At 40.2% G+C, this 13,877-nt stretch overlaps 2 protein-coding genes and 1 long non-coding RNA gene across 4 annotated transcripts; 1 reads left to right on the plus strand and 2 right to left on the minus strand.

The window, feature by feature from the left end:
• On the minus strand, positions 1 to 2,583 carry apoc2 (apolipoprotein C-II). The gene is made up of 4 exons (XM_071206169.1): positions 2,473 to 2,583; positions 2,114 to 2,176; positions 1,392 to 1,716; positions 1 to 403 (listed from the first exon to the last, which is right to left on the minus strand). Exons 2-4 carry the CDS (start codon positions 2,160 to 2,162, stop codon positions 316 to 318), a joined length of 462 nt encoding a protein of 153 aa, XP_071062270.1. The 5' UTR covers positions 2,163 to 2,176; positions 2,473 to 2,583; the 3' UTR covers positions 1 to 315.
• Positions 2,584 to 8,006: 5,423 nt separating this feature from the next.
• On the plus strand, positions 8,007 to 9,477 carry LOC117461379 (uncharacterized). Of its 2 annotated transcripts, none has more exons than XR_004553693.2 (2): positions 8,007 to 8,129; positions 8,589 to 9,477. It is a non-coding gene; the product is annotated as an uncharacterized lncRNA (long non-coding RNA). The 2 variants fall into 2 exon arrangements; XR_004553692.2 differs by having other exon boundaries at positions 8,116 to 8,203.
• A 2,213-nt stretch (positions 9,478 to 11,690) lies between these two features.
• apoa2 (apolipoprotein A-II) lies at positions 11,691 to 13,272 on the minus strand. Its single transcript, XM_034103206.2, has 4 exons — positions 13,164 to 13,272; positions 12,991 to 13,035; positions 12,300 to 12,531; positions 11,691 to 12,094 (listed from the first exon to the last, which is right to left on the minus strand). The coding sequence occupies exons 2-4, from the start codon at positions 13,031 to 13,033 to the stop codon at positions 11,938 to 11,940; spliced, it is 432 nt and encodes a 143-aa protein (XP_033959097.1). The 5' UTR covers positions 13,034 to 13,035; positions 13,164 to 13,272; the 3' UTR covers positions 11,691 to 11,937.
• Positions 13,273 to 13,877: the final 605 nt, after the last annotated feature.

The raw sequence follows: 13,877 nt of genomic DNA on the forward strand, positions 1-13,877 counted from the left end.
GGTGGCGATATATTGTTTAATTATACGTGTTTGTTTTCCACCCATGGAAAATGCTGTTGATACATGATAAGTTGACTCCAGATGCTCCAACTGGTTCTGTTCTTGTTCTTCTGTGGAAGCTGTTGTTTTCTCCAAGGATTACATTCCTCTTTTGGTGGTTACCATCATATAGGAGCAGTACAGTGGCCTGAGTAAGCGCCACAGAGAGCAGGAAGTCCATTTTGTAAAAAGCTTAACATTTCAGATGACGTTTTGACCTTTCTTGTGGAAAGTCCTCATGCTGTCAGAAAGGCTACATGATAAATCAGTTTCTGTTTACTTCTGGTACATGCTGTGGTAAATCTGGTCGTGCATGATTCCAGCGTAGGTGGTCACGACGTTGGTGGTTTCAGTGTAAAGGTTCCTGTGGGAAACACAGTAAATATAAATCAATACTTTAGTTGTTCAGCATCAGAATCTGCATTTAAGCAGAGGTGGGAAGTAGTGGAGTACAAATACTTTGTTACTGTACTTAAGTCCTTTTTTTTTTTCGACTTTTTACTTTTACTTCTTACATTTTTAACACAAATACCTGTACTTTGTACTTCTTACATTTTCAAAACAGGCTGGTTACTTTAGTTTGAATCTGCGTTTGGTGGCGTGATCATTATTATTCAGAGTCATTGGGTGCCTATTGATTTTAACACAATCCGTGTATCCATCATTTCCTGGTCTTCTCTAAAGAAGAGGGACCAATGAAAACTCGACTCGATTATTGTTCTATTTATATAAAGGGAGGTCAGGTACTCTATAAAACAGTTGGTACTATAGTTTTGGGTACTTTTTACTGAGTACATTTCGAGGCCCATACTTCTTTACTTTTACTTGAGTAAAGAAGTTTAGTCAGTACTTCTACTTTTACCAGAGTATTATTAAACATGAGTATCTGTACTTCTACTTGAGTAAAGGATGTGTGTACTTTTGCCATCTCTGCATTTAAAGGTCACCTATTATGCAAAATACACTTGTTCATGTCTCTTCTACGTCAACATGTGTCCCCACTTTTTCACGTCTCTTCTACAACAACATGTGTCCCCTCTGTGGAAAGAGACTCTGAAAGTTTCAGGAAAAAAGATTCGCTCACTTTTTGTCCTGATCCATTTATATAAAAACCTGTCTGAAAATGTGCTGATCAGATTTTGGCTCCCCCACCTGATCACCTGCATCTCCTCCTAGAGCACCATTGTGTTATTTTTAACCAAATATCTCTTTATTTTCATCCTCCTTATTATGGGATGCTGCAATGATCTGTTTGGTATTTCGAGCCAAACACTTCAGAGACATGTTTTGTATATATCTGAGACCTATATGGCTGAAAAACAGTATAATAGGGGACTTTTAAGCTCTCTTACTTTGCCTTCTCCTCCAGCTTCAGGCCCTTGATTTTCTCCAGGTATTCACTGGCAGTGTTGACAGCGCCGGAATAGTAAGCCTTGACACTGTCTGTGAACTTGGCCATAGTCCCCTTCTCCGGCACCACCTCCTCCACCACCTCCTCTGGCACCACCTCCTCCGTCACCACCTCCACCACCTCCTCAGGCACTACCTCCTCCGGCACCACCTTCTCCGGCACCACCTCCTCCACCACCTCCTCTGGCACCACCACCACCTCCTCCTCCACCACCACCACCACCTCCGTGTCCTCAGCCTGCCTCGACACACGGAAGCTCTCAGCGTCTGCACAAAACAGGTCAGAGGTGTCAAAGGGTGCCACATTACATCAGGAAAGAAATACATCAAGGACCTGTGTCATTTGTACATAGCTACAGTGTAGTTATGACAATGAACATCTTAGGTCACATGCTCCTCCAACAGTGCAACACAATAACACAGATGAAATAGTGCAAGTAAATAAATAAATAACATATAATATAATAGAAATAGTGCAGAATAGTCTATGTATAAAAGTAATTGGAATGTTGATATAAGTTGCAAACAGATGAATGTTATAGATGTTCTTTCAAAAGTTCAGGTGTTCAACAGTCTTATGGCCTGTGGGATGGAACTGTCCATATTATCCATCTCAGATACATCCTATTCTGAATGTAATTTAAAGATCTGATAAAAGGCTTACTGTGAGCGAGGAGTGCAACCAGCACGGTGATGACCAGCAGCTTATTCATGGTGTCACTCGTAGCTGTGAGGAGAGAAGACACAGGGTAAATCTTACGGCACTTTATCCACTAGGGTGAGACATTGTCATACATTTCTCCATGTGTGTAATTAACACTGTCTTTGACTGAAGCATATTTTTCACTCTTCTAGCATAAGAATACAAGTTTGTTCCCATTTAAATCCTGTTGAACATGCATCTTATTCCTAAAACACTCAGTTGCCTTCAAATGTTCTCATATCTAACACAACATGCATGCTTTTCCAATACAGTTGCAGTCTATCCTATGTTTGAAGTGAAGTCAAAATGTGGTTACTTACTGTATTTCTCTCCAGAAAACTGAGTAAAAGGCTCCACTGTCCCAGCCTGTTTATATAGGAGCGTGGACGTGTTGACTTGTCGCTCCCGGAGCCAAAGTGCACTCTGGGATAGATAAACCTGCGCTGTTGTCTGGAGTGCTAATGTGGGAGTTTGTGTGCCATTGTGTCTTGATTAAACAGACATCTGTGTTAACACACGGATGTGAATAAAAGAATAGAAAGAGGCTTGAAACATAATCAAAATCCACTGATTGGGACTTATGAGCAAAGGGCCTGAAGGGGAGGTGGGGGGATCATCAGGTTACAGGTCACTGTGTGTGATGCAAACTTTGAATTCACTCAGATCAAATATTTCACATTGATTGCATTAGTTAATCAAAGCAGCTTACACCTTGCCCTGTCAATAACCTCAGTGAGGAGCTCTTGTGAGTTGCATAAGGGGTGATGCGTTCATGCCACATTACAATAGTCCTAAGTCCTATTAAGGCGACCCTGAGTCTAGAGTGTTGAACACGTCATCCTGCGACTTCAGGTTATGAAATAGTTAGGCCAGATAGATTATCTTTATGTGTCTGCAGTTAAAAGACACCTTGCTTGTTTTAATGGAAGTTTATTCGGGGTTAATTATAATGTTCTCTCTTCTCTGTTTCCTATCAGTGGGGTTTCTTAATGTAGCAACAACTGTTTGACCACATGATTTGTTAGAAAAGGCGCCTAAAATGTCATGTTTTATATTACTATTATTTTTAATTGTGCTTGTGGTGTGGTCGTACAACTCTAATTTCGTTTTTATTACTTATAATACCTTGTTTATCACACCATAACCAAAAAAAAGTATTTTTATTTCATTCATTCATTAATTCATTAATTTAATTTAATTTTTTATAGATTTTTCTGTTTGAAGCCTTGAGGATATTGTTGGCTGTTGTTAAAGGTGGAGTCATAGGTTTTGTAAACGATTGTTGATATTTCAACTGAACTCTCAGTTAACATATAAATAAATAGATTTACCGTCTCTGATGCTTCTCTCTTTGTACTCCTTGGCCTTTCCCCCTGTTCTGTGTAGGAGTATTACGCCACCTTTAGCTGATTGGCTGAAATAGAGAGTTGTCTAGCTCCGTCTGGCTTCATTTGTTTCCTATTTCCAGAGCTAGGTCTCCAGTATTTGTAATGTTTCATAGCACACTCAAATGAAAAGACAGTGGGACGTGAGGAAATATTATCTGAATTTGTCAAAGTATATTGCATTTGATTTTATCACTTCACTTACAGTATGCCGTTTGCCGCAAAACATGTGTTCACAATGTAGTTCCATAATGTTTGTTTTTGAAGTTGTGCTTGTAAAAAGCAGACACTGTTTTATATACAGACAATGTTGGAAAGAAACTAAGTAGGGAGACCAAGGACAGTTGCAACACGGGTCGGTTGTTCAATATCTCCATTCACAAACAAGCTAGAGTGATGACACTCACTCTGCACATGCGCAGTTATTAGTGATGGGAATTCCGGCTCTTCTTGGTGAGCCGGATCATTTGGCTCGGCTCACCAAGAAGAGCCGGCTCTTTCGGCTCCCAAAGGGCTCTTCAGTTTACCACATATTATACCTTTTAATTAAATCAAATGTAGCGCTGTTTTGACTAATGATTTATATGTGTACACATATATCACTTAAATTATTCAATACATCCTTTGTACTGAAGTATTCAAAACAAAAAATTACATGTTTAATATAAATGATTTGCTGTGGCCAATTGTTTTCATTGCATTTACAGACCCGTGTAACTCTCTGATACCACCGAATGAATGCATTGACTTGCTTGTATAAAAACTATTTAAAAAAAGGGGCTACTGTAATATATATATTTTTTCAAAATACCAAAAAGATCCTGCATTTTAGCCATGCCTCATTTCGCTCCATTTGCTCTTTCCAGCGCTGTTTTTGCAGGGGGCTGATTATGTGAGCTGCTGCTAGGCTGCAGCGGGGAGAAGAGGGGACAAAAAAGAGATCTCCGTCCTCCGTGTTTTATTCTTATAGAAGTAAGAAGAGAAGTAACAGGGCAGAAACCCTCCTTTTTACGCAGCGGTCCAGACATAGAAATGGTATGTGTAATAAGCGGGATAATGTGAGCATTGCACATTGCATAATGTGCCTTCATGCCGATCTAGATCCCTCCGCAAAAAAAACAAAAAACGGCTCGTTCGCGGGCGAGAGCCGGTGTTATGCCGTAGGTTGAAGCCTTGCCGTGGATTGAAGCCCTGTTCGCGGGGACGCGCAAAGGTGACGTAATCGCCTGTGTTGAGCGTTCGCCTTATTTTCACCCTTTTCAAAGCTTTTTTCTCTCTTTTGAGTGATATATTAGGATTAAACAGAAAACGGCTGAATAAATAATGTGCATACAATTGCGAGGAGGCTCGTTTTAAGGACACGTTTTTCAGATCTGTCACAATCTTCGTATTGGAATAAACTTACGTTTTTGAGTGTATAGTCCCATTCTGTTATATTCCTCCTTCCTGCAGAACAGACAATGACAGGATAATATGTGATTTGTCAATAGTCCTATTTCTTAAAACCTTCTCTGTTGTTTAAGTGTCTGATAACCACGAATAGTAAGCAATGATATAACAGTAATGATATCAATAGTCCTATTTCTTAAAACCTTCTCTGTTGTTTAAGTGTCTGATAACCACGAATAGTAAGCAATGATATAACAGTAATGATATCAGACACTGTGTTATTTTCAATCAAGCCTAACAAATTATGTGTTCAAACTGGCTTCACTCACTTGAATTGCTCCTTTGAATATCATTTTTATATATCCCTACTCAACACATGTTTGTATTGTAATGCCACTCCTATTTTTTTTCAATTTTATTTTAAGGTGACATTGAATGCTTTGAAAGGTGCCCTAAAATAAAGTGTATTATTGATCTTGTATCTGTGCCTCTATTACATTACATTTAATTTTCTATCACACTATTAATGTTCCTTATTTTAGACTAGGTTAATCCTGGTGTCAATAGGGAAGATATGCACTGTTCTCTACATAACATGTTCAGAGCAGGTATTTCTCCTGCCGGATTTGGAACCCCCCCTTTATCTTTGTCCAGGATAGTCACAACTTCACCAAAATCACACTGGTGCTTGCTGTTCCCCTCTAGTTTGTGCTCACAAAAGCATTTCACTCTGGGCCCAGCAGGTACAAAAATAAAGAGGGGCTTCAAAATCCGGCAGTGCAGTTGCTAGAGCTGCCGGATTTTGAAGCGCCCCCTGTCATTTTGGCCAGGATAGTCACAATGTCACCAAAATCACACTGGTGCTGGCTGTTCCCCTCTAGTTTGTGCTCACAAAAGCATTTCACTCTGGGCCTAGCAGGTACAAAAATAAAGAGGGGCTTCAAAATCCGGCAGCTCTAGCAACTGCACTGCCGGATTTTGAAGACCCTCTTTAGTTTTTGACCTGCAGGGCCCAGAGTGAAATGCTTTTGTGAGCACAAACTAGAGGGGAACAGCCAGCACCAGTGTGATTTTGGTGAGTCTGTGACTATCTTGGAGAAAGATATAGGGGGGGGGTTCCAAATCTGGCAGCACCAACACCCGATCTGCCGGATTTTGAAGCCCCATTTTAGTTTTTGACCTGCAGGGCCCAGAGTGAAATGCTTTGGTGAGCACAAACTAAAGGGGAACAGCCAGCACCAGTGTGATTTTGGTGACAATGTGACTATCCTGGAGAAAGATATAGGAGGGGTTCCAAATCTGGCAGCACCAACACCTGATCTGCCGGATTTTGAAGCCCCTTTTTAGTTTTTGACCTGCAGGGACCAGAGTGAAATGCTTTGGTGAGCATAAACTAGAGGGGAACAGCCAGCACCAGTGTGATTTTGGTGAGTCTGTGACTATCCTGGAGAAAGATATAGGGGGGGTTCCAAATCTGGCAGCTCTAACAACTGCACTGCCGGATTTGGAAGCCCCTCTTTAGTTTTTGACCTGCAGGGCCCAGAGTGAAATGCTTTGGTGAGCATAAACTAGAGGGGAACAGCCAGCACCAGTGTGATTTTGGTGACAATGTGACTATCCTGGAGAAAGATATAGGGGGGGGTTCCAAATCTGGCAGCACCAACACCTGATCTGCCGGATTTTGAAGCCCCTTTTTAGTTTTTGACCTGCAGGGCCCAGAGTGAAATGCTTTGGTGAGCATAAACTAGAGGGGAACAGCCACCACCAGTGTGATTTTGGTGAGTCTGTGACTATCCTGGAGAAAGATATAGGGGGGGTTCCAAATCTGGCAGCTCTAACAACTGCACTGCCGGATTTGGAAGCCCCTCTTTAGTTTTTGACCTGCAGGGCCCAGAGTGAAATGCTTTGGTGAGCACAAACTAGAGGGGAACAGCCAGCACCAGTGTGATTTTGGTGAGTCTGTGACTATCCTGGAGAAAGATATAGGGGGGGTTCCAAATCTGGCAGCACCAACACCTGGTCTGCCGTATTTTGAAGCCCCTTTTTAGTTTTTGACCTGCAGGGCCCAGAGTGAAATGCTTTGGTGAGCACAAACTAGAGGGGAACAGCCAGCACCAGTGTGATTTTGGTGAGTATGTGACTATCCTGGAGAAAGATATAGGGGGGGTTCCAAATCTGGCAGCTCTAACAACTGCACTGCCGGATTTTGAAGCCCCTCTTTATTTTTGTACCTGCTGGGCCCAGAGTGAAATGCTTTTGTGAGCACAAACTAGAGGGGAACAGCAAGCACCAGTGTGATTTTGGTGAAGTTGTGACTATCCTGGACAAAGATAAAGGGGGGGTTCCAAATCCGGCAGGAGAAATACCTGCTCTGAACATGTTATGTAGAGAACAGTGCATATCTTCCCTATTGACACCAGGATTAACCTAGTCTAAAATAAGGAACATTAATAGTGTGATAGAAAATTAAATGTAATGTAATAGAGGCACAGATACAAGATCAATAATACACTTTATTTTAGGGCACCTTTCAAAGCATTCAATGTCACCTTAAAATAAATTGAAAAAAAATAGGAGTGGCATTACAATACAAACATGTGTTGAGTAGGGATATATAAAAATGATATTCAAAGGAGCAATTCAAGTGAGTGAAGCCAGTTTGAACACATAATTTTTAGGCTTGATTGAAAATAACACAGTGTCTGATATCATTACTGTTATATCATTGCTTACTATTCGTGGTTATCAGACACTTAAACAACAGAGAAGGTTTTAAGAAATAGGACTATTGACAAATCACATATTATCCTGTCATTGTCTGTTCTGCAGGAAGGAGGAATATAACAGAGTGGGACTATACACTCAAAAACGTAAATTTATTCCAATACGAAGATTGTGACAGATCTGAAAAACGTGTCCTTAAAACGAGCCTCCTCGCAATTGTATGCACATTATTTATTCAGCCGTTTGCTGTTTAATCTGATATATCACTCAAAAGAGAGAAAAAAGCTTTGAAAAGGGTGAAAATAAGGCGAACGCTCAACACAGGCGATTACGTCACCTTTGCGCGTCCCCGCGAACAGGGCTTCAATCCACGGCAAGGCTTCAACCTACGGCATAACACCGGCTCCCGTCTTTCACTTAAAAGAGCCGGCTGTTTGAGCCGGCTCGTTCGCGACCGACACATCACTAGCCGTTAGATGGTAAGATCGCTGAGAAAAAAAGTAGCCACGTTTGAATTTCTCGCGTAAGATATCAGCAAAAGTGTGTTTCTGAGGTAAAATATTAACTACAATTATATGATGTATTTTTGGATACTGTCTTGAGTTCAAATGTCTAGGAATCAAAACTAGTATTATTAGAATCACTGTTTTGTAAGCTACAAATATAACTAGCTAAATATGGGTCAAGCTAGCAATCAGGCAGGACTGGTGGTCCTGGGACGGTTGTAACATGGCACATTTACAATGATGGCTCATTTGCTTGAATGATTAATTGTTCATTCAAGCATACAGTTGTATTGTTGATTGGTGTGCATTGTCCCTGTAAACATAAACAGAATAACATACTGTACAGTAGGCCTAAAGTGTGTGTGTGTGTGTGTGTGTGTGTGTGTGTGTGTGTGTGTGTGTGTGTGTGTGTGTGTGTGTGTGTGTTTACAGTATGCCAAATGTCAGAAAGAGGAAGACAGACAGGGGAGTACCACTTGCTCTGCTGCAGAGGTCCTCACATGAAGTTGAGAAGGGCAAATCATTCAGGGAAGTCCCTGGATATATGCCATGTCACCCTGTACCGGTTCCATACAAAGAGGCTGAGGTTGGAGAGTCAGGGATCACAAACACACCCAAGAGTAGGCTACTGGACACCAAAGAAAGTGTTCTCAACAGAGCAGGAGATGCTTTTGAGAGACTACCTGATGGAGGCAGCTGATTTATATTATGGTCTCAGCTCAAAGGAGGTAGGTCTACATAATTAAGGTAGAATAGACTATCTATACAGAACAAAAGAAAAGTAAGTGATCACATATATTGAGGCCTATAGTGAACAAACAAGTGAAATATTTTCTCACCCATGTCCGTCCACATCCAAAAGCTGGACCAAGGAAGCTGACCACAAAGGGGAGAAAAACAAGAGAAACTGCTGTCCTCACAGACACTCCTATACAAAAATCTACTCGAGGCTGAGAAAAAAATATCTAACGCAAAGAAGTCTAAAGCGAAGACAAAAATCAATTTCTGCAACAACAAAAAAAAACAACAAGAAGGAGAAGGTGCAGGACTCATCTGATGAAGATTAGGCCCAATACTGCATTGTGTGCCTGGAGAGCTACTCCAGGTCCAAGGAGATCTGGCTGCAGTGTTGCTCCTGTAAAGCCTGAGCACACAAGGACTGCACAGATGGAAGTGCCTTTTACACCTGCCACAACTGTGAATCTGATTAATTCTGGTGTTCTGTTTTAAGTTCTGTTCATTGTTTGATGGAGGATGTGTGAAACCCATAGACTGTATGTATGGTGAAACCCCATTAAAATCTTGTTGCTTTAGAATTTGACAGCTTTCCCTATTTTTTTTGTCATGTAGTGTGAAAAACCATGCGTGGCATGTGCTACAACTGTCCCTGTACACAAGGACAGTTGTAACAGTTGAGTTAAAAAAAAAAAATACATTTTCCAACCTGTACTTATTTCATAAAAACATCTTAAATACATTGTTTCAGTAGCTGACATATTGATAATACTATAGCAAAATGGCTATCCTATTGTAAATGGTTTTTTACTTATTGGGGTAAGCCCAAAAACTGTTGCAACTGTCCCTGGTCTCCCCTACATTTACTCAAGTACTTCACTTAAAGGTGGGGTAGGCCGATGTAATTTATTTCAGATATAATTTTTGTTATATTCCATGGAATGCTCTTCACATCCCGATAGCAATGAATATATTAAAAACGTTGACAATAAATACATACAAAAAATGTCATCTCTAGGCTACTGTAAAAAGCACGACCAATCATTTGAGCCGGCCCGGCTAAAGTAACTGGATGGCCTACCTGCCTCCATCTGTGCACAAACTTATCTCGAGCCCTCATTGGTCATGTGCGCGTGTGTTGGAGGAGGGGCTCTGTGAGGAAGGGGCAGATTTTATCCGGTTGTGTATTTTCAAATTCTAGCACACTTGAGCTGGTTTCTCCAAAATTACATACCCCACCTTTAAGTACATTTGTGAGGTACTTGTATTTTACTTGAGTATTTTTATTTTATTCTACTTCACACTTATAATCCACAAAACATGTGGAAGAAAATATTGTGCTTTTTACTCACTCACAATTTATTTGACAAGATTAGCTTCTTGTGACTTTGAAAGTTCATTTTAAGAATCTCTAAAGGTATCCCCAACAGATACAAATGATGTCCATATTACACAATGGATCATTAATTAGAATCCAGCAATATAATAGATATTATTCTTAAAAAAGGCCAATCTGCATAATGAGTACTTTTCAGTTTTGGGACTTTAAGTTCATTTTGATTGTTATACTTTTGTACTTAAGTAACATTTGAATACCAGACTTATACTTGTCACAGAGTATTTCTACACTGTGATATTTTTACTCGTACTTGAATAAAATATCTGAGTACTTCTTCCACCTCTGGACCACAAGTTTACAAAAGTCTTATATAATTTGTCCATGAATTAAGAACATTGTTTTATCCTCTAATCAACAAACTTCCAAACCAGCATTGTTCTCTTTATTGCATCTCTTATTACAAAGACAGTGAAGTCTCAGCTTTGATCTCACGTTTTGGGTTTTAAGACCTCATTTTCTACGTTTCTACGTGTTGATCCAGGCCTGAGTAAACATGTCATGTTTGCCGTGGACCTGGGGACTCAGGGCGCTTTGAGGACAGCTGACGGTGGGATTCAAACTGTTCGAGAGATTGTGGTTTTGATTGAATCCAGCTCATTCAATGCTGTGATGAATGTACTCCGCTACGGTTGATATTAAGCTGCAAAATGACACTGCCGACAATGACAGTGTGTGGTGTCATGTCTTGAAATCTGTACTAAAACAGTAGGGATAAATCTAAATCCAATACAAAAATGGTCTGAGGCATGAGATGAAAATAAGAATGAGTTCATTCTGCTGCTCTCACTAAACAGGCCATTCTTCAAAATGGCTCATTGAGTTCACTGTCATCACACTGATGAATTGTCTTCAACTATTTATTTCTATATTAATAATAATCTGTGTGGTTTTGTTGTTTGATCATAAACATGTTGCTGATTTTCAAAATTCTTTAAACACAGTTTGCCTAAATTTGCCCAAAACTGAGCCTGAGCTACCTGTTAGAAATACAGTTCAAAGTGTGAGACAACTTTATCTCATCATTCATCGTATATGACAGTACCAATAGTATCAAACTGGCAGCTGATGATATAAACAAAACAGCTCCATAATGTTTGATTGAATGATCTGCATGTATGTAGCAATATATTTAATTGTTTCATTTGAAATGAAATGCATAGTACAACCCCGTGATTAGTGGAGTCTAAAACAATTATTCTACTCTTAAAATAATATATTATAGCTCACGCCACAAACTAGGGTTCGGTATTGAAAACTATTTTAAATGTCATGCTCTGTATCTGAACTATGTTAAAATGCTTGGTCCCTATGAACAAAATACATTATATTCAAAGTGAAGCTGTATGATATCAACTGTGAAAGTAAACGTTGCATGTCATGATGAAGAAGCACACTTTGCATAGTTTCCAGTTCATTTTAATGAACACACTCACACATGTACATACACAGTCACACAGACACGTTGGTCAGTGTATCAAACACTTAACATGCACAGTTAGCATAGGGGATGTTCACCCTGATTGAAACTCAAAAAGATAGTATTTTTTGCATTGTGCATTGCTCTTCTCAGCATAAACATGTGTTTGTTTCTATGATCTATCATCTCTAACAGGCTGCTGACACGAGGCTAGCTGCAGTTGCTCTTCTTTACACTGCGGGCATGTGTTCGTCCAGGTAGGTCTTGATGGAGTCGATGGCGTGGCTCAGATGGTCTCCAACTTGGGGGCGCAAGTGATATTCGTACAGACCCAGCAGTGCGGAACGGGCCTGGTCCACCAGGGGAGATAGCTCATGTGCCATGCCGCTGCAAGTCAGGGAAGACAGATTATTTAAAGAAAACTCATAAGAAGAGCCATTCAGTATCTTAGTAGAGAAATCTCATTTTGGAATTCACTGCATATTTGTAGTGGATATGGATTTTAAACTAAAAGCAGTTCAGAAAAGCTGTCCTTTTTTTGGTTAATAATACAGGGTCTTCACAGGAAGCAAATTCCTTGTTGAAAACTTACTTGGCAACATTGACGACGGCTTGAACCTGGGACTGAGTCTGCAGGACATCAAAGTACTCCTTGGCAGTCTGGACATGCTCACTGTTTCCGGCATTCTCCATCAAGGGAGCAGCGGCAGCCTTCACTTTGCTGAAAGCGTTCAGCAGCCTCTTGTAGAAGACAGTTTTCATGCCATCATACTTCTCAACAAGTTCCTGGGATGGTTGGGCAACCTCACACAGGCTCATGGAGACTGGAAGGAAATCAGAATGGTTGGACTGTTATGATAGGACCAGTGTTGCCAAAATCAAAACCAGATGAATTTAAGTCAAAAGAGCATCAGGAGATACTAAGTTTATTCAGGAATCCTGCTTTGGAGGAGCTGCTTTGCATATCTTGGCTTTTCCCTTTCGTCAATTCAATGACAGATTTCTTTGACTATTCAGTGTGTTATTTAAAAATCAATCTTTATCTTACAGATAAATCAGAGCAGTAGCAAGCCATGCAAAAGTGTCTTTTTAAGTACTGCAACAAAACACAATTATATGCACAATGCAAGAAAAGCAGAAGCATGTTCATCGCTTGAAATCTTTCTCTGTGTTTTAGTTGATATGTTCTACTTTTTACACGGTCACAAAGTGGTTAAGCTTCAATTAAAAAATCCAATCCATACACTACAATTCTTCAGATCACATTGGTATTTGTGCCTTACCCTGCAGAGCCAGGATCAGGGCCAAAGTGTATTTTGCATTCATGTCTGAAACAAAAGAGAAAAATAAAACAATTTAAAGGAACTCTGTTTTGTCAATCAACATAAAGCTGAATGCAAAAGTCAGATACCTAAATGTAGTACAGAATAAAAGCTGCAGTAAAAAGAGACGTTACCTGCGGTTGGGTTGGATGTACAAGTCCAAGAAGTGACAGTGTTCTCTGAAAGCGAGTTGTCTGTAACTGGGAGCTCACATCTGGACAGGATGATATAGGGGGGGACTGCAAACAAACGTCATCTGATGAGCATACACACACCTACACACACACGTGCACATGAGCACTCACACAAACACACATGTTCACCTACACAAAGTCCATTGTACATGATATTCCCCAAATCATATGTTGAAATATGAGTCAGTGGTTATGCAATGTTTCTCCAGCCTAAGTTCATATGTTCATGTGGCATGCACTTGGAGCCCTGCTGATAATACTGCATTAGTGGAGTGTTTGCAAAACCTCATGGTGCATGTGAGTCAAAATCGACGAAACACTTTTAAGGCAGCTTAGGTATTGTTGTCAGTGCAAAGAAATATTTTTTAGTAAATTAACTCGAGCTTACCAACATTTTTTCACTTTAAAATGCCTGCTCAGATATAGATCAGAGGGAAATGGTCAGCAGGTAAATCAACCAGGACAGGTCTAGACACACTGTACTGTACCCAGAGCAATGCATGCTGGGATTACTGCCTTCACCTTTCACCTTAATTCCCTGAAATCGACTCCATGCAAAGTGATTTTAGGGACCGTTTTTACAATGATTGATAGCTTTTTTATTCTGTATTTGTTTATTACCTCTCTTTCTTTGCATATTTTCCCAGAACATTA

The sequence above is a fragment of the Pseudochaenichthys georgianus genome, chromosome 16, assembly GCF_902827115.2.
Source record: "Pseudochaenichthys georgianus chromosome 16, fPseGeo1.2, whole genome shotgun sequence".
Taxonomy (NCBI): Eukaryota; Metazoa; Chordata; class Actinopteri; order Perciformes; family Channichthyidae; genus Pseudochaenichthys; species Pseudochaenichthys georgianus.